Genomic DNA, 21,839 nt, shown 5'->3' on the forward strand with positions numbered 1-21,839 from the left:
TATAATACTTCAATGAAATATAATTACGGGTAGACTCCTTCTCCAACAGAGATGAATACACGCACACCTGTCTGTATTACATGTGAGAGTACTGTAATATACACCACACAGTACTGTGTCATTAGATAGTTACATTGTAACCACTGAGTGTAACAGTATCGGCATCCTCTATTGTAACTCCTCATACACCGGTGTCTGCCAACAGTCTCCCAGGATACAACGAGGGTCAAACAAGCAGAGGAAACATTATGTGGATGGTGATGTTGGGTGATACTTTTGTATATTTGTATATTTAATTTTCATTCTTAAACTGTCACATGTAGCTGCAGAAGTACAATGGATTTACAGAGCATAAAACAGGCACATCTAAATAAAACACGCTGCCCCTTTTTACAAGTCATTCATGATTTCCTATGACCCATAATTCTTTTCATCTCTAGCGAGCTATCACTATGGCACCTCCCACTTAGGTGAATAAATGCAAATATGCAGAGAAGAAAGTTTTAATTGCAGAATAGGCTGATCAAAATATACTGAGAATAAATCTAATTTATAAGCAGGATGAATGTTATATATCTTACCCTGCAGCAGTGTGTGGGTTGGGGTGGTGGTATAAATCCTTATATCATATAATATATAGAGAATATACACACATCTCGCTCTGGTCCCAGGGTGAGTTTAGTGTCATGTTCATTACACCGTGAATTGACAGTACAGTTTGAGGCACTAATTATTGAGCGAAGCTTTATCACAGAGAGCCTGTGGTGATGTTCTGATGAAATACATATTGAATTGTAATTAATATATTTCACCTGAGTCTGGGGGATTAATTTAATTTGGGATTTGCACGGTCAGTACGTCTGTGCCCTGCAGATTGTAACATCTTACTCGGGTACTAACAGGTCCTAGAGGTGACACAATGTGTCCGTCACGTATTCACCGCTCAGCGCTACACAAAGCCACAGACTAAATGAACATTTACCTACTCAACTGTGAGCTGTTACTAAAGAGTATCGGGGTCTATCGTCAGCGGCCGCGTACCTCGCTTACATCCTGGATCATGGCGTGGCCCCCCAACGTACACAAGGGCCACACATTGCCCTCATTCTCAGTAATACGTTATAACAATACATTTAATCAAAGAAAAAGACATCTATCGGTAATAACGTATCAGGAGGCATTTTACATACATGTTACACGCTATCTGACAGTACAGCAGGAAGGAGCTGGGGCCGCAGGGGACGGCTCGGAGGCCAGCGTGCGGCCCAAGGACAATCACTTGCCCATTCTTGGCCTAGATGGTTTACTGAATACAACTTAAAGTGCCCAATCCCACTCTTGGCTTGCAGGAGCCTAAATGTGCAGAGATGTAAAGAATGGGGACTGTCCCACTTAAATTGGTGAGATATGCCCCATCACCTTAGTGTGAGGGGGTGTCAGGAGTTTTGTCTGATTGAAGCTTCTTGGGTGAAGCCTAGAAACTGACTATTTTGCTGAAGTAGCAGTATCATCGTCTTCATCTATTTATTTATATAGCGCCAATAATTCCGCAGCGCTGTACAGAGAACTCATTCACATCAGTCCCTGGTGCATTGGAGCTTACAGTCTAAATCCCCTAATTTACATACACACAAAACGGGCAATTTAATAGCAGCCGATTAACCTACCAGTATGTTTTTGGAGTGTGGGAGGAAACCGGAGCACCCGGAGGAAACCCACACAAACACGGGGAGAACATACAAACTCCACACAGATAAGGCCATGGTCAGGAATCGAACTCATGATCCCAGTGCTGTGAGGCAGAAGTGCTAACCACTACGCCACCGTGCTGCCCATATACAGCAATATACGTACAATTATAATAACAGCTCTGATAAAAATATCCAGGCCTTTGGCGGATTGGAAAGGGCAGCGTGCCCCTCTGCACGCACTCAGCAGGAATGGGTTTGGCTGATTGGAGTTATGATGAAGGCATGGAAAGCTCATTAGAAACACATTGCGCAGGTTTTCATGCATTGAGGTTACCCATCTCTTCGCCTATGTACCTCTTACATATCAAGCCGCATGCGTGTAACACGTCAAATTCAGGCATCCAACTGGTGTCATTACATTTTCATCCCTATAGCGGCCATCTTTCTTTTCGAACAGGCGGAATACCTGTTGAATCTCTCTCTTTCTTATTTGCATAGAACACCACCGATATTAGAGAGGGGCTAATTTGATGACTAGTTGCATCAGATGATAATGAAAGGCCAACTTTAAAGTCTAAAAATCCATGTAATAATTTGCCATTACCACCTCTGCTGGGCGGCTGCTCTAAGCTCCAACCACTTGTTGATCTGGGATATGAGAAGCCTGTTTTATCTGCAGGATTCAAGGTGAAAACATAATGATTATCAGCTGTTTTATGTGCGTGGGGCAGAGGGTTTAACTGTATGTAGAACCCAGCAGCTTTTCACACAAGCCTGGAGACTGCGGTGAGGTGCAAAAGAAAAGAGACTGAAATATCTTCCGTCTTCTATTTCGGGGTCCGTGATAGGACAGAAATAGGATATGACTGACTTAGAGGTTGTAAATAAATGTATTGGAGATTTCTTATTACTGGCAGAAATGAGGGTGTTATTGGTAATGTCAAACATGTGTTCTGCTGTGCTTCATGGTAACGTGGCCACTGGGTGGCGCTGTTCCATTGGTTGATTTTTATTCAACAAGCAGTTTTATGTTAAAAAATGCAGACGTATAAGTTTCTGGGTGCATATTGATTCCTTAGTGAAGGGGTATGGACTTAATGAACATATCATTTAAACATACCATGTAAAAGGAAAATTTATATAGAGCTGAATTCATAAAATCTCAATGTTTCACTAACATATAATTTGTGTTTTATAATGTGTCTCCCACTTTTCTGTGCAACTCTCCCGCCTATATACACTGTAATAGGCTATAGATGAAAGAGTTAGGAAGGAGACCAGCACGGTGACCCCCTACAATACATCATTGTGCAGGCGGGAGGTAGAATCCCAGCGTTGCGGTGTCTGCGCATCAATAAATTAATCGTTTTAGCATTGAAGAGATAACTCAGCGCCGGGGTGTGACAGTACATTAATTCTCTGCAGCCCAACCACCTCTGTCCGACAACAGACCGTCACCTGCCCTACAACCTGCACCAAAACTGCAAATAGAGTCAGCGACCTGTAGCCAGATCTCTGTTCTACACATCTTGTCTGTCACTCAACAGGGGTGCAAATATTTTTGTTTAACTACAGGATTAAAACATATGGAACATCCAGAACCTGACACTTCACCCTCTGCAGAGTCTTACTGATATCTTACTATTTGCAGATTATTAATTTACTGGAAGGTTTGCGTATCGTTGCTTTGTTCTTAGTTCAAGTTGTATTAATGGACCGTACAGAGCATTTCATACCTGGAAACCAGAAGTTGCTTCCTATGGAGGCCCAGAATGCCCAGACACTGAGGACTAGATTTATTAAACTGCAGGTTTGAAAAAGTGGAGATGTTGCCTATAGCAGCCAATCAGATTCTAGTTATCATTTATTTAGTACATTCTACAAAATGACAGCTTGAATCTGATTGATTGCTATAGGCAACATCTCCACTTTTTCAAACCTGCAGCTTAGTAAATATACCCCTGAGATGCTGTGAGACTCCTAGTTCAGATCCCAGTGTCAGCGCATTGTGAGCTTGGGCGAATTACTATATTTCTACTTACTACTAAATTAGAACATAAGCTCTGAGAACGAGGTCTGTGATAAATATATATATACACTATATATACAATATAGTCCCTTATGAACCCCTTCCTGTTATACTCTGAACTCATTTACCCCCTTACAAAATGAGCCTTTCACCCCGGTTTAGGGATAAAGGAAGCTAAAGGACACTAACATTAAGGAATAAATACATTGCCCTGTTAGTAGTTATTTGTGATAAAGACACTGAGACCTGAGCTGTGTGACAGACTTTCACAGCATTATGGTAGCCTTTAGCGCGTAACTTCTGAATGATTTTATTTAGTAAACAAAACAGATCTGGCATAAAAAAATAAAATACAATTCCCTTCCATATTTTAGGGAAGGTTTAGTTTCCTTTTAAAGCATTATTTTCAGGGTCAAACAGCCGAATTGCTGTACTGAGAGCAATAGGGTCATGAGATATTCGAAGGGGGGTGGGGTATTCCCATTGTGGTGAGTAGTGAGTGGATTTTGGCCACAGTGAACCAACTGAAAGGTGCCTATTCCAGGTATGTTCCCCAATCACGTTAACTTTACCCTGTTTAACCCTTTCAGAACGGAACTGATAAATCTGTGATAAAGACCTGCAGATGCACAAATTAGCCCACGCAGCTTACAATCTAACATTAAAAACACAATAAACCACACATATCTACAAAGACACACAAAGTGGATGTCATTACATTGACTTCATCACAAAACAAACAATACATTTATCTATAAAAGTCTATATATTAAAGAGGAAAAGCTTAGTAAGAAAAGACGGACGTGGTAACAGGTATAAGCTGCATGTAAACATACGTGTGCCACAAACTGGTGACCCATCCAGGACACGATCCTCTCACCTGTGCGTCATCCTGCTACACACGTCATTATATGCTGAGCCCCACATGTATGACTATATGACTGTAACATGGGTGACTGTGCCAGGCTGGCAGCTAGAGGGTTAAAGGGGCTGGCACTGCCCCTTACTTCAATCATGTAGATATAAATATTGACAGCAGGTATGTAGGATATACCCTCAGCATCGCCCAATCCCAGTGTCCACCCCCCATTCCCCACATCCTTACCGTTCTCTATGGAGAGACCCTCAGCAGATGTCAGTATCACAGCTGAGGAGAGACGAGCCGGACCCCCGACAAACAATACAGCCCTGAGATGGTGCCACAGGAGAATAAAAGCCATTCATTGCTGGTGAGAGCGAGGGGCAGAATGAGGAACAGGTCAGAGAGGAGGGAAGAGACAGCGGAGAGGAGGGAAGAGACAGCGGAGAGGAGGGAAGAGACAGCGGAGAGGAGGGAAGAGACAGCGGAGAGGAGGGAAGAGACAGAGGAGAGGAGGGAAGAGGCAGAGGAGGATAGGGAAGAGACAGAGGAGGAGAGGGAAGAGACAGCGGAGAGGAGGGAAGAGACAGAGGAGGAGAGGGAAGAGACAGCGGAGAGGAGGGAAGATACAGCGGAGAAGAGGGAAGAGACAGAGGAGGAGAGGGAAGAGACAGCAGAGGAGATGGAAGAGACAGCAGAGGAAAGGAGGGAAGAGATAGCAGAGGAGTGAAGAGACAGCAGAGAAGAGGGAAGAGAGCGGAGGAGAGGACTATGTGCTGTACCGATGCTCAGTGAGCAGGCAGTAAATGCTCAGAGACAGGGAGAGTGCAGGAGAGACTGATGTGCTCCATGACAGACACTGACTGCACCAAGGAGAGCGGCCAGACAGCAACCTACACACACACATCATATACACACATCACACACATATCACATGACCATACATACACACACATCATATACACACATCACACACATATCACATGACCATACACACACACACATCATATACACACATCACACACATATCACATAACCATACACACACACACACACACACACACACACACACACACACACACACACACACACACACACACACACACACACACATATCACATAACCATACACACACACACATATCACACACATATCACATAACCATACACACACACACATATCACACACATATCACACACATATCACATGACCATACATACACACACATCATATACACACATCACACACATATCACATAACCATACACACACACACACACACACACACACATATCACATAACCATACACACACACACACACACACACACACACACACATATCACATAACCATACACACACACACACACACACACACACACACACACACACACACACACACACACACATACATATCACACACATATCACATAACCATACATACACACACACATATCACACACATATCACACACATATCACATAACCATACATACACACACACACACATATATCACACACACATCACATAAACACACACACATCATATACACTCATTATATACACACATCAAATACACAGAATATAAACTCATCATACACACACACACACATACATACATACACATACATCAAAAACATACACACACACACACACACACACATATACATATATACACATACATACATACACACATACATCATAAATACACACATACACATAACACACATCACACGGATATACACAATATGCACACACATCATACACTCATCATACACACACATACATCATACACACACATCATAAACACACACACACATACATCATACATACAGACATGCATGACACACACAACCATCATACACACACATACAAACACATCATACACATGTACCCACACGCACTTATTCATACATATACCATACTTGCATGGTAGGCAAGTACAACATATACACACACATCACACACGCTGATATAACACACACACTCACACTCATCACACTTGCTCCAAAGGGGGCTGCAGGGGACCTTATGACACAATCTGCGTCATTACATCATTGCGCAATGGGGGTTGGAAAGATGATGCTGCAAATCGCATCACAACCTCTGTACACTTTGTATTTGTAACTATATTACTGTACGTTTAGGAAACAACGTTGTTTTCTTACCGGCATGAATGTTCCTTGGTGAATTTCCTTATCTGTGTGTTCAAACATTGAAATTAATAAAAAATGTTTTGCAGTGTCCTATATATAGATATAGATGACTTTACATGTGTGTGTAGTTAATATAAAGCCCCCAGTGGAGGTTTAGGGGACACGTGCGGGGGGTGACTCCAGGACTTGCATCATGACAGGCCGCCTCCCACTGCGCAATGACATGATCTGCGTCATACTGCAGTGGGGAGATGGACCAGATGATGCCATTCACATTGAGGCCCCGCCCACTTCAGGGCGAAGTGAAGTAGGATCTGGGTTTTGCCTACTTTGCCAGTAGTCCGGGAGGTCTCCCCGAAATCTGGGAGAGTGGGAAAGTATGATATAAAGCAGATCTTCTCCTTAGAACAATGATTATGAGTCGTCCCGTGTAATATCCTGTGATTCTGTGTCTGAACATCATGATTTTATGACATTTAATTTATAGAAACAATCTGAGATAAGATGAAATCCTTCCACCACTGTGCAGGGTAAATAAGAGGAGGGAACGTAGGTCTTACAAGAGACATAACAGCCAACATTTATATATGTTAAATTGTGCCATTATAATCCCCATCCACCCCAAATTATCACTTTTTGGTTGAGCTCCCCCCACTTCTGTGTAATGATCCCAGTTGTGTATGAAGCGTTATCATACGATGGGGGCTGCGCTCATCCTGCTGCTGTCGGACCTTCTGATCCTGGGTTATACCAATATATACAGTTCTGTATATATCGATATTTTCTAAGATATCGGACATGCAGCATATACAGTACCTACGGGTACAACATTGTCATACAGCCCCATTATCATCTACTGGGCCAATAAAAGACTGCAGATCCATCATATCTCACACCACTTAATTGTTATTTGCATTCTCTACTACGCTGTCGTCTCTCTGTTATCCCCATCACACTCAGGGATATATTTACTAAACTGCAGGTTTGAAAAAGTGGAGATGTTGCCTATAGCAACCAATCAGATTCTCGCTGTCTCTCTTCCCCTCTCGCTGTCTCTCTTCCCCTCTCGCTGTCTCTCTTCCCCTCTTGCTGTCTCTCTTCCTCTCTTGCTGTCTCTCTTCCCCTCTCGCTGTCTCTTTTCCTCTCTCGCTGTCTCTCTTCCCCTCTCGCTGTCTCTCTTCCCCTCTCGCTGTCTCTCTTCCTCTCTCGCTGTCTCTCTTCCCATCTCGCTGTCTCTCTTCCCATCTCGCTGTCTCTCCTCCCCTCTCGCTGTCTCTCTTCCCCTCTCGCTGTCTCTGCCCTCACATATCAGTATTTCCCCCTAATTTCTCTGTCTACATTGTGGCAGTTTCTTGCTGGTGAATGTGTTGTTTTCTCTGTTTGCATCTCTCTTATTATCCATTTCTCCCATTCCCCCTGTCTTCTCCATCTCTGTGTTTGTCTATTAGTCTTTTGTTTTCTGGTGTTTTCGGAGTGTATGTTGGATATTATTGTCTTACTGCTATCTCCTCCCTGTAATTACCAGCTCTGATGACCCATCTGTGAGTACAATGGAATCAGCCACCCACCTCAAGCATCCAGTATGACTCCAGCAAATGACTAGACAGAGTCAGTAACCAGCAGCTAACTAGTACAGTGACTATAACCAGCAGCTATAAGTACAACTAGTACAGTGACTATAACCAGCAGCTATAAGTACAACTAGCACAGTGACTATAACCAGCAGCTATAAGTACAACTAGTACAGTGACTATAACCAGCAACTATAAGTACAACTAGTACAGTGACTATAACCAGCAGCTACAAGTACAACTAGTACAGTGACTATAACCAGCAGCTATAAGTACAACTAGTACAGTGACTATAACCAGCAGCTATAAGTACAACTAGTACAGTGACTATAACCAGCAGCTATAAGTACAACTAGCACAGTGACTATAACCAGCAGCTATAAGTACAACTAGCACAGTGACTATAACCAGCAGCTACAAGTACAACTAGTACAGTGACTATAACCAGCAGCTACAAGTACAACTAGTACAGTGACTATAACCAGCAACTATAAGTACAACTAGTACAGTGACTATAACCAGCAGCTACAAGTACAACTAGTACAGTGACTATAACCAGCAACTATAAGTACAACTAGTACAGTGACTATAACCAGCAGCTACAAGTACAACTAGTACAGTGACTATAACCAGCAGCTACAAGTACAACTAGTACAGTGACTATAACCAGCAGCTATAAGTACAACTAGTACAGTGACTATAACCAGCAGCTATAAGTACAACTAGTACAGTGACTATAACCAGCAGCTACAAGTACAACTAGTACAGTGACTATAACCAGCAGCTACAAGTACAGCTAGTACAGTGACTATAACCAGCAGCTATAAGTACAACTAGCACAGTGACTATAACCAGCAACTACAAGTACAACTAGTACAGTGACTATAACCAGCAGCTACAAGTACAACTAGTACCGTGACTATAACCAGCAGCTATAAGTACAACTAGCACAGTGACTATAACCAGAAACTATAAGTACAACTAGTACAGTGACTATAACCAGCAGCTACAAGTACAACTAGTACAGTGACTATAACCAGCAGCTATAAGTACAACTAGTACAGTGACTATAACCAGCAGTTATAGGTACAACTAGTACTGTGACTATAACCAGCAGCTACAAGTACAACTAGTACAGTGACTATAACCAGCAGCTATAAGTACAACTAGTACAGTGACTATAACCAGCAGCTATAAGTACAACTAGTACAGTGACTATAACCAGCAGCTACAAGTACAACTAGTACAGTGACTATAACCAGCAGCTATAAGTACAACTAGTACAGTGACTATAACCAGCAGCTATAAGTACAACTAGCACAGTGACTATAACCAGCAGCTATAAGTACAACTAGCACAGTGACTATAACCAGCAGCTATAAGTACAACTATTACAGTGACTATAACCAGCAGCTATAAGTACAACTATTACAGTGACTATAACCAGCAGCTATAAGTACAACTAGTACAGTGACTATAACGAGCAGCTATAAGTACAACTAGTACAGTGACTATAACCAGCAGCTATAAGTACAACTATTACAGTGACTATAACCAGCAGCTATAAGTACAACTATTACAGTGACTATAACCAGCAGCTATAAGTACAACTATTACAGTGACTATAACCAGCAGCTATAAGTACAACTAGCACAGTGACTATAACCAGCAGCTACAAGTACAAGTAGCACAGTGACTATAACCAGCAGCTACAAGTACAACTAGCACAGTGACTATAACCAGCAGCTACAAGTACAACTAGCACAGTGACTATAACCAGCAGCTATAAGTACAACTAGTACAGTGACTATAACCAGCAGTTATAAGTACAACTAGTACAGTGACTATAACCAGCAGTTATAAGTACAACTTGTACAGTGACTATAACCAGCAGCTATAAGTACAACTTGTACAGTGACTATAACCAGCAGCTATAAGTACAACTATTACAGTGACTATAACCAGCAGCTATAAGTACAACTAGTACAGTGACTATAACCAGCAGCTATAAGTACAACTATTACAGTGACTATAACCAGCAGCTATAAGTACAACTTGTACAGTGACTATAACCAGCAGCTATAAGTACAACTTGTACAGTGACTATAACCAGCAGCTATAAGTACAACTATTACAGTGACTATAACCAGCAGCTATAAGTACAACTATTACAGTGACTATAACCAGCAGCTATAAGTACAACTATTACAGTGACTATAACCAGCAGCTATAAGTACAACTATTACAGTGACTATAACCAGCAGCTACAAGTACAACTAGTACAGTGACTATAACCAGCAGCTACAAGTACAACTATTACAGTGACTATAACCAGCAGCTACAAGTACAACTAGTACAGTGACTATAACCAGCAGCTATAAGTACAACTAGCACAGTGACTATAACCAGCAGTTATAAGTACAACTAGCACAGTGACTATAACCAGCAGTTATAAGTACAACTAGCACAGTGACTATAACCAGCAGTTATAAGTACAACTAGCACAGTGACTATAACCAGCAGTTATAAGTACAACTAGTACAGTGACTATAACCAGCAGCTATAAGTACAACTAGTACAGTGACTATAACCAGCAGCTATAAGTACAACTAGTACAGTGACTATAACCAGCAGTTATAAGTACAACTAGTACAGTGACTATAACCAGCAGCTATAAGTACAACTAGCACAGTGACTATAACCAGCAGCTATAAGTACAACTAGCACAGTGACTATAACCAGCAGCTATAAGTACAACTAGCACAGTGACTATAACCAGCAGCTATAAGTACAACTAGCACAGTGACTATAACCAGCAGCTATAAGTACAACTAGCACAGTGACTATAACCAGCAGCTATAAGTACAACTAGCACAGTGACTATAACCAGCAGCTATAAGTACAACTAGCACAGTGACTATAACCAGCAGCTATAAGTACAACTAGTACAGTGACTATAACCAGCAGCTATAAGTACAACTAGTACAGTGACTATAACCAGCAGCTGAATTGCGCTGTGTGCGCCATCATTGTGTGTAACGCCATTAACACTTCTGCACAAACCCTTCTTATGAAATAACAACAAAACATTACATAGTGAAGGTTTAGACTAATCTGTAATGTAATCTATATAACTGTTCTAAATATGCTGTGATTAGTATTTAATATTTGAAGGCCCTGATTCATTAAGGAAAGTAAGGCAAAAAAATGAGTAAATATTCTCTGGGACAAACCATGTTACAATGCAAGGGGTGCAAATTAGTTTATTTTTTGCACATAAGGTAAATACTGGCTGTTTTTTCATGTAGCACACAAATACTTGACAGCTTCATATGTACACTGAAATTTAAAGTTGATCTAGGACATGCCCTACCCCAAAAATAAATCTAACCCACATATTAAATGTATCTCCTCCTCCAATGCAACATGGTTTTGCCCAGATGCAAAGTTACTCATTTGTTTTGCCTTACTTTCCATAAAGTAGAAGTTGCTGTCCTTGGTCCTGAAACGTTTCACCTATTAGCTGGGACATTACATCAGCTGCTTGTGAAGCTTTGAGCTTCTACATGGTGGAGATTAAAGTTGTTTTCACCAACATAATCACTGCCTCCCACAACACTCATCTCCTGAAATCCTCTGTGCTGGTGTCAACATTTTGATAATGGACAAAAGTTTGTTCTTACCCTGTCAGCTTCAAAACAGGCGACATACAGATGTGTGAGAGGGGAAGAGTGATAAGGAAATGTTGATTTGATCCTAGTCAAATGCACCATGCACCCTTGCTTCAAGGTGGTATATTCCTTTATCCACTGAGCCACTTTGTGTTCATAGTTTTATTAGGAGCACCACAAACTTCTATCTCACTGAATGAAATATTTATTAATGTCTTGGTGATGATTTTTTTGAGTTTCCATTGTGCATTCATGGTGTTAGGTTTTCCCTGAGGGCCTAACTGGAGTGTTATGGTCTTCATCCTCCACCTATCTGCATGGGCGTAGTACGAATTATCAGTGCTGTAAACACCGACACTGTTTACCTCTACATAATTATTCCGATAATGAACAGAGCGACAGTAAAGAGACACAGAAGAAATCCGATGAGAGGACATCGCAACATTTCCAAATGATGTCAGTTGCGTGCGCCACTTTGTTTTTTGTTTTTTTTAAAGCGTCAACGCACGTAATATGGTATTATTATTAAGTTTATTCCTAAGCCTAACCCTAACCTCTAACGTAAAGATAATACTTACCTGGGTCTGTGCGTTGCCGATTTAAAAGCTGAAATTTCCAAGTCGTGCACACAACTGACGTCAATTTGAAGTGTCGCGATGTCCTCTCGTCGGATTTCCTCTGTGTCTCTTTACTGGTAAGTAGTTATTTTTTTCTATGTCGCTCTCTTCATTATCGGAATAATTATGTAGGAGTAAACAGTGTCGGTGTTTGCAGCACCGATAACTCGATTACCACCGATCTGCAATGACTAAACTCAGGAGAAATGATCTCTTCAGGAAATCATAATCATATAAGTAACAAGCCCCCGACAGCGGAGGTCTCCCGCATCTCATACACGGCTCTTATATCTCATCAGCCTATTTGCCATGTAATCAGCCCATGGTAAATCCAGACTTATTATATCACCAGACGTTGGGTGAGGAGGCTGCAGACGTGGACGTCACGTTAGGGCATGAGCAGGTGTCTGTACTACAGGTAGATACCTCCTCACCTGCGTCCCTCTGTAAGTGGCATTGTTAGTTAATATCTCCGGACTTTACGCCATTGTTTCCAAGTTACAACGTTCTAGAGACAAACCAAATTCAGACAAGCCCCGTGTGACTAAATAAACCCAGCGTGTGTTTCACCTACAGTGCGAAATGAAACATATATGTAATGTGTGCTCTTCACGTGTCCTCAGATCAACAGTGACACCACTTAGGCGCTGTGGGCCTGGATCAGAGATGAACGCAACTTGGGCTTAACTTACGGCCCAAAGATGCACATGGAAAATCAGGGAATTTCTCCCCGGTTGCTGAGTTGAAGATGAGTCCAGTTCTGTAATGTATGCGCCAGGTTTACGGAGGGGCTTCTTACACCCACGTACACAGAACCAGGTCGTAAGCGCAATAGAACGCTGCAAACATTTGTTTTCACAGGAAAAGCTCATTTGCTATTAGGCTTCAAATCACGCATCAGATATAATGTTCCTCTGGCGTGAAAGTAACAAAATAGACACAAGGGGGTATATTTATTAAACTGCGGGTTTGAAAAAGTGGAGTTGTTGCCTATAGCAACCAATCAGATTCTAGTTATCATTCATTTAGTACATTCTGGAAAATGTGCACGATTAGGGAAGAAAAATGGGCACCCATCCCCAGACCACTTTTTGATCCACAAAACTGCGCATGATGAGCTTCATTGCTTTGTGGGCAGTTACCCTGTAGTAGGTTTAGCTGTAAGTAGCCGCTGATAGTCATTACCCAGCAGGTGCTGTGACCAGGTCCCCCCGGAAGTTTACTGGGGCTGTGAGAAGACGCAATGCTCCTATATTTGTGAATGACGCAGAGAAACCTTTTCACGTTTTCACTGCTGGGAGAGTGTGAGAGGTGACAGCGAGGAAAGGTGAGAGAGAGTCTAGAAACCGGGATATTCTTAGATCAGCGTCATCTGGTGACTTAACTCCCTCTAGGAGAGGGTCCAGACGTCGCAGGTAGATATCCCCAACATCTCTTTATTCTTTACTGACATCTAAATAATATTATTTTCTGTCATTATGGTTTATTCTGTGTCCCGGGGAAAGAGCACTTTCCATGCAAAGACCGAGGACACTTGCAGACGACTCTGGCAGAAAATAATTTGATTGGAGCATGAAATAAATTGGGAGAATTAGTGCTGATTAGTGAGTGCTGCTGGGTTCTCAGTAACAACCACCTGGCTCATGTGTCAGTATTTACAGTGAGATGGAATTTCATCCAGATACTAACAGTTCTCTTTTCTATACAGAGAACCTGGGAGACGTTCCTGAGTGCAGACCTGCTCGTCGCTCGTTGTGAGAACTCTACATGTGGGGCGTTAGATATCAGACTGATTCACATAAAGCTGAGGGGGGGAGGGAGGGGGTTAGAACTGTGCATTAGTGTATTTGCTCTGTATAATTTAGCGCTTCACTTAAAACGGGTCGCTCTCCGCACGCACACAACTTGCAGCAATATTTTGAGATGCAGATGTCTGATTCTTGTGGCTCCTTGTATTGTCTAACATGCAGACGCGGGTCCAGAACGTCTCTTTGGGATGTGCCATATTTTGGGTTACACCCATCTTTGAAATACATTTCTTACCAAGCGTAAATCTGCGAAAGACGGGGGCACTTTTAACATTGCCGTATATTTGCTTCAAACGCATCTGTATGTTAGAGTTAAGGGTGCACATACCGGATCAAAGATATGGAAAGGTAAATAAATACACAGTAACATATTTGGGTAAACAGGGCTCTTTTAAGTTATATACTAAGGGCCTGATTCATTAAGGAAAGTTAAGCAAAAAAATTGCTAAACTTACGTTTTCTGGACAAATCCATGTTACAATACAAGGGGTGCAAATGAGTTTATTATTTTGCACATAAGATAAATACTGGCTGTTTTTTCATGTAGCAAACAAATACCTGATAGCTTATTTGTGCTCTGACATTTAAAGTTGATCTAGGACATGTCCTACCCCAAATATAAATCTGCCATCACATTTTAAATTTACTTTCCCCCCCCCCAATGCAACATGGTTTTGCCTTACTTACTTTTTGCATAACTTTCCTTTATGATTCAGGCCCTAAATCCCCCCAAATTGTTTACTGAGATCCTCTGAACATTTCTGTAGATCGCATCGCAAGTTATAAATGCTTTAAGGCATTGCCAAAATATTGTTACCAGCGCAGGAAGACCCCTGGAAGGGGTGGGATCATCTCCCAGAATAACATTGTACCTTGCAGCACACGGAGAAGTATCAGCCAGTACGTTCTGTTACAGTGACGCTCTCAGGGTGGATCATTATTAAAGTACTAAGGGAATGAGATAAATATTTTAGTAGCCCTCGCTGTGTGGTGCAGGTTTGTGGAACCATCTTGGATGTATTTTCATAATCAGTGAATAATTATGCAGGATATAAAGTGAGACTGTTGTCCCGGCCGCCTGTCCGAGGCTGCTCCGGGGGGAGTTAATACGTATTCAGGATATGTCACCATTATATCAGTGAGGAACATTGTCACCATCCGTCTGAGCATTGATAAGCTTCCTGAACTCATAGAGCAGAACAGGCCACTGCCGGGCCCCATAGCAACATTTGGGTGAGGGCCCGGCAACGTCATTCTGGCCTCCTGGGCTCCGCACTCTCAGTAGAGAAGAGCGGGACCTCTACGGAGCATGCACGGTGCGCATGTACCGGAACGGCGCATACTCCGAAATTGCAGAGTAGGGAACTCAGGGAGTGGGGGCAATTCCAGGCCCTCCGCACCCCTCTGTAAGACATGGGAGTACCTCCAATGTGCTCTATAGAATTATTAGTGTTACAGACTTTCCATTTGCATTTTGTCTTTGTAACCATTAAGTTATTCCGTGATATCATCCCACATGGAAGCGAGAGGCCCGTTCTCTGTGTACGGACCATTAGTGTGGGACACGCGGATAATGAGCTATCTGTCTCTGTGCTCACTGACGTGTGTAAACGTCTTAAATCACCAGTCCTGGCACCTCGGCTCCTACATATAATTGATCCTCTGTCAGAACCTAGTTTTTCTTTCTATTGAAGGAGAAGGTGAAAATCTGCAGGGTCGTCACAGTCAGGAGAGATTGGTATCCGCTGCTCCCCTGTTATTAAACCAGAGTGTATTCCTCTTGTCTTTCCAGCTATTGGGGTTCAGATGAAGCTGACTCTGCTGCGGAACATCTTTTGGAGGGCGACCCGGCAGGTAAGTGACCATCCTATTATTAGGGCGGAGCAGTATATATAATACATTGGAAATGGCAACACATATTTTGGGGTAAAGAGACTCACTGTGCCCAACTTACGTCTTTGTTTAGAGTAGCGCGCATCTTGCACTTGTGGCCCCTTAGAGAGACGTATCAGGGGCACCACCATGCCAATGCAGTAAGACGCACGGATGATAATGCGCCAATTTGAGATGCGCTTTATTTTGAATTACAGAGATCATGAAATGCGTTAGGACGAGATCTTGCACTTACATAAACTAGGTGCAAGTTTTGGAGCTGATGATGATGACTGACACATCTATACTCCAGGCGCGTTGATGTGCTCTATTTAGGATTGCACATATCACAAGATGCAACTTCAAATATTGAAGGCAAAAGTGTGCAAAGACATCGTTCCTCATAGGCAAATACTGCATCAGTATAACTCTAAATCAAACCCTAAATGTGTTCACTGATTCCATTCTTTTTATGTGAAAAGACTTTTTAAGCCCTAAGTTGAAATTTTTAAATATGAACCACAAAGGGAAAATACACTGTTCAGTGTCACCCTGACATTCCACTACAGCTCTGTTAAGAAGTATCACCTTCCTACCTCATTACAGACAGGTAAAGCTCCTCCCACATCTATAGGACAGTGTCCTAATGGCATCTGAGGCAGGATAAAATGCTAAGACTGCAGTCATTGAGCTGCTGTGGCATCACTGGCCCTCCTCTATGTATGAATCAACCAATCCACATAGAGCATTTCTGCAATGCAAGTGTGCCAAGCTATCAATCAAATTCTGCCTGTTTTGTTCCATCCTTCCTCCTAACATGCAACCATGAAATTCCACAGAAATGTTGCTGTTGCCTTTATAATCTGGTGCCCTTTTCACAAGGGACAGCTTTTCCCGGTTCTGTCAATGTATGGAAACTTTTACATATGGATCATGGAATATTAATTGCAGCTCTTTTATATAATTTAAATGATGTTATACTATGAGAAATGTTACACTGTTTCCCAACCTGTGAAAAGGATATATTTGACAGACTCTTAAATTAAACTAGTAATAACTGTTTATTGTACTGGGAAGTGATGAAACTTGCACAAAACAAATTAAATTGGGTATTTTATTTTCTGTTTAAGGATATAAGGGTTTACTTGATATACATTCATACATATTAGGGGGTACTTGGAATAAATTAACACACTTTAGGGGAGTACTTAGATAAATGCTCCTGTAAGACACATTATTTTATATTTGATACACTAAGTGTTACATTGTATCTGTGCATCTTGGATCACTATAAATTCAGTGATTTTTAAAGACTCACCGGCTGCACCAGATGATGTCCTGTAAGTTGTTTCTGACCTTGAGCAGTTTGCACTAATTATTTCTTTCTCTGTCTGTTCCTGATTATCTCATCTCAGCCCAACGACACTGATGTAAGTTGTTCAAATATCCTGTTCCCTGAACCCAGTGTGAACCTCAACATGTACAGCCCGATATACCTGGAAGTGCCAACTCCTGCCCACACTTTGTGGGCAGAACCAATATTCATAAGAATGCAGCCTATCCAGCCACTAGGAACCAGTAACATCACAGAGTGCTACTATCCAGTCACTAGGAACCAGTGACATCACTGAGAGTGCAGCCTATCCAGTCACTAGGAACCAGTGACATCACTGAGAATGCAGCCTATCCAGTCTCTAGGAACCAGTAACATCACTGAGAATGCAGCCTATCCAGTCACTAGGAACCAGTGACATCACTGAGAGTGCAGCCTATCCAGTCACTAGGAACCAGTGACATCACTGAGAGTGCAGCCTATCCAGTCACTAGGAACCAGTGACATCACTGAGAATGCAGCCTATCCATTCACTAGGAACCAGTGACATCCCTGAGAGTGCAGCCTATCCAGTCACTAGGAGCCAGTGACATCACTGAGAATGCAGCCTATCCAGTCACTAGGAGCCAGTGTTACTGGTTCTTGGTAAGTCTTCAGGCTGCATTATCATGAATATTGGTTTAGCCACACCTCCCAACATTTATACATCCTAAATTGGGCCAAATAAGCCCCACCTCTAATCCAACCAAAACACCCACTTTTTGCCCAATATTCACCTACGCAGTTTTTGAGGTCCTTAAATCAGGACAGTTGGGAGGTATGTTTTACCATCCGCTGCGGGTACATGATGGGTCCACATTAAATAATGAGCAAAAATAGGAATATGCTGCTAATGTTGTTTGTCAAGACTGTATTGAGCTGCTGTTTGTTATATCTTGCTATCCGGTGCTGACAGTGACCTTTTTACTCAGTAAAAAAAAGTATTGGAGAACGCTATAAACCTTATGTACATTAGTAAATTATATATAGTATTTACATGTGTTGTTTTTGCATCTGTGTACAACCCCCCCGAACATGCTAAATCTGGACAAGATAATCACTGCTCTGATCCACCCAAAACAACCTCTTTTTGCAGAAGCCACTCCCTCTTCCATTTAAGCTCCTCCCCATTTGAGGTACTTGATTTGGGACTGTCCTGCTGAAATCAGGAAAGCTGGGAGGTATTTTTTTATCTGCCTCCCTCACAATGCATTGACCTTATGAAATGCAGCTGGATGGTAAGAAATCCATCTCATCAACGTACACGACGACCCCTGAGGACATAGAAAAGTGTAAACTGGCCGGATTAAGGGTCTTACTCATAGTACCACGTACGTTTTTACCCGCAATCCAGCAAAACAGACACAGAGCGGTTTTACGTGGACAGATACCAAATGTGGAAAGTGGCTGTCCACTGTGTGCGAGGGGATAATGGGGCGTATTTGCGTATAATGGAATGTATTCTGCATTCACATATTTGCATATCATAAATGACCTTTTGTATGATTAAGTGTGATTTTATGTATTTAATCTCATGGGAGTTATTGCACCTCCCGCCCCCCCCAAAAATGATCTTCTATTAAAATGAGAATTTTGTGCCCGGAATTGGCAAACATCAGTGATCAGTGAGACATTTCCTCTCCCAGTGAAAGCAATGGACTCGTTTAATCGCCTGAAGTTCCTGCAAGGTGATTAAATTGTGACACTCTGTCATTGAACAAGATCACTGCTCTAAACTGCAATTAAAAACCACTTGTAGCACAAATCATTAAAAATAATTTATTACAGAAAAACAAGTGACTGGTGTAATGTGATTTATCACTTAACATCGCCCAGGTAGCGGAGTCCTTAGTCTGTGCCTGATGGAAGCCCTGGTGGAGATCTTCACAAACCGACTCCTCCTACATCCTTTTCTTTTTTAATTTTATAAATATTTTAAAAGATCATTGAAGTATGATACATTTGTATGTATTTATGCATAATGAAGAATATAGAGGGACGTATTCTAGTTGTGTGACCAAGCGGGAAAAATGAGTTATTATTCACCTGAATCTTCTAATGAGCTCAGTATGAGCTGCACCCAGGGGCAGGCTGAGCTGGGGGTAGGGGGGCATCTGCCGCCCTCCCTTCCCCAGGCAGGTCCCGTAGCGGGCTACCTTGGGCTGGGGCACTGGGGCACCTGCATTTTTTCCCTTTAAAATGTTCCAAATAGGCTGCTGAGTCGAGTCTTGTCACCCCGGGCTGCACCCTTGGGGGCTGAATTTAATCGTTAAACACAAGTGGACCTGTAAATACAGCATATGAGTGTGTTCAATTCACTTCTTATTACCTCCTCCCATGATCGCCTCTAAGACTTCTGCCGTGCTGCCCCTAATCTTTGTAACTCCCTACCCTGTGTCACTCAACTCTCCCCCAACCTTCAGTCCTTCAAATGCTCACTCAAAACTCACCTTTTCAAGCTCACCTATCCTACCACCTCCTGACCATTCTATCCATCACCTCCTCTTCCTCATCTGCCATCTAACTCTTTATCCCAGTTGGTCCTACTGTCTCTCCCCACCCCTCCCTCTAGAATGTAAGCTCTCGCGGGCAGGGTCCTCTCTACCTATTGTCCCACTTTGTGTGAGTCCCCATAGCATTACTCACACTAATCTGTGCTGCTGACATGTATTACCTCATCTATTTGTTACTTGCTTCTGTATCCGGCGCTACGGAATCTGTGGCGCCTTATAAATAAATAATAATAATAATAATAATACACACAAGCGTTGCTGGTAACATTTGTTTTGCTTTCGTTAGTTTTCTTGTGTAAACGCTTCTTTATCGTATGCCGCTCGTTAACTTCCCATAGACGATGACTGTATGATCTCAAGCACGCCTATGTAGCTTTATGTTAACGTTTTCAGGACATCGTTACACCATAATTCTTAATTCTGACCCTGTTTTTCTGTGATAATAAAAATAGAGTTTGATTTATGGCAAAAAAAACAAAACAAAACAAGAAAACGATTGAGTATTTCTAGACTGGGGGTTCTTTTCTTGTGTAATACTATATAATATATATATATACTGCCTGTATAATACTGTAAACTCTTTGTCTTTTCCGCAGTGTAGCGATGTGGATGGGTTGTGTCCATTGAGCTGTGCGGACGAGGTAATAAACATATCGGGTCATTCATGGGTCATTGTGCATCATATACTGGGGCGACATTACTAGTTTTGGTTTTGCAAATTACAATATATAGAGTCCCATCTTGCCCCCTGCATGAAAGAACAGGGCACTACTTCACAGAAAAGAGGCGCAAGTTATTTACAGGACCCGCGGCGTAACATTGTTCTGTCCGTGAAACTGCCGCTATTAAGTCACTTGTCCTATGCCAGGATTGGGGATAGTTATAAATGTTATAAATCCCCCCTACTGGGTATTACTAGGGTAAGATAGATCTTGATATTATGAGGGAATCTACTAAGTGGTTGGACAGAATCTAGCAAATAACACTTAGGGCTAGATTTACTAAGCTGCGGGTTTGAAAAAGTGGGGATGTTGCCTATAGCAACCAATCAGATTCTAGCTTTCATTTATTTAGTACCTTCTAGAAAATGAAAGCTAGAATATGATTGGTTGCTATAGGCAACATCCCCACTTTTTCAAACCCGCAGCTTAGTAAATCTAGCCCTTACAGTTTATTCATCACCTGCAGACAATGGGAGTGGCCATTTTGTGGGCTGAACCAATATTGGTGGAATGCAGCCAATCACTGAATGCCTCCAGTTCCTAGTGTATTGATAATGTTCATGATTATTGGCTTAACCCACAAAATGTCTGCTTCCCCTGTGTGTGCATTGTGAATGTGTAGAACGCGGCTAGCCACCATTGGAGTCACAGACACCGTCTATAGGTGTATAATGTAATTATGTGTTATCACTCTGGTTTACATGTGGACATTCTGCCTTTCTCTCTCAGAGACTGAATTGCTATCTCGTTGACAACAACGGGTTTATCGTGGTGTCGAGGGTCCAGGAGCAGGTGAGTTGAGGAACGGTGAGTGCAGGATGAGTACATGGGACAAGGAGGAGGATTTGGGTGGCTGGAGAGAAGGTGTTGTAAGAGGGTGAGTGGGATTAGGTGTTGGGTATGGCTGGTGGGTGAATGGGGCAATGTTGGGCCTGGAAGTTTGGTGAGCAGACAAGGTTGGG

At 42.2% G+C, this 21,839-nt stretch overlaps 2 protein-coding genes across 11 annotated transcripts in view; one reads left to right on the forward strand and one right to left on the reverse strand.

Moving 5' to 3' along the window:
* Positions 1-21,839, forward strand: part of CACNA2D4 (calcium voltage-gated channel auxiliary subunit alpha2delta 4) — a 141,895-nt gene that overhangs the window by 110,370 nt on the left and 9,686 nt on the right. For 5 of the 9 annotated variants that reach the window (XM_075210731.1, XM_075210735.1, XM_075210733.1 and 2 more), the window contains 4 exons: positions 16,191-16,252; positions 17,686-17,700; positions 20,752-20,796; positions 21,607-21,669. In XM_075210731.1, coding sequence (XP_075066832.1) covers positions 16,191-16,252; positions 17,686-17,700; positions 20,752-20,796; positions 21,607-21,669 — 185 coding nt within the window. Of the gene's footprint in view, positions 1-16,190; positions 16,253-17,685; positions 17,701-20,751; positions 20,797-21,606; positions 21,685-21,839 lie in introns of all 9 variants that reach the window. The other 4 variants (XM_075210732.1, XM_075210736.1, XM_075210738.1 and 1 more) reach the window with 2 other exon arrangements.
* LRTM2 (leucine rich repeat transmembrane protein 2) overlaps positions 1-21,839 on the reverse strand; it is a 733,960-nt gene that overhangs the window by 29,217 nt on the left and 682,904 nt on the right. The window contains exons 1-2 of one of the 2 annotated variants that reach the window (XM_075210747.1): positions 5,362-5,487; positions 4,826-4,946 (exon numbers count right to left, since the gene is read on the reverse strand). The exons of the other annotated variant lie outside the window; for it this stretch is intronic. The gene's annotated coding sequence lies outside the window, so the exon portion shown is untranslated. Of the gene's footprint in view, positions 1-4,825; positions 4,947-5,361; positions 5,488-21,839 lie in introns of those variants that run through there. 2 annotated transcript variants of the gene reach the window in all.

Source organism: Mixophyes fleayi, chromosome 4 (assembly GCF_038048845.1).
Source record: "Mixophyes fleayi isolate aMixFle1 chromosome 4, aMixFle1.hap1, whole genome shotgun sequence".
In the NCBI taxonomy this organism is placed as follows: domain Eukaryota; kingdom Metazoa; phylum Chordata; class Amphibia; order Anura; family Limnodynastidae; genus Mixophyes; species Mixophyes fleayi.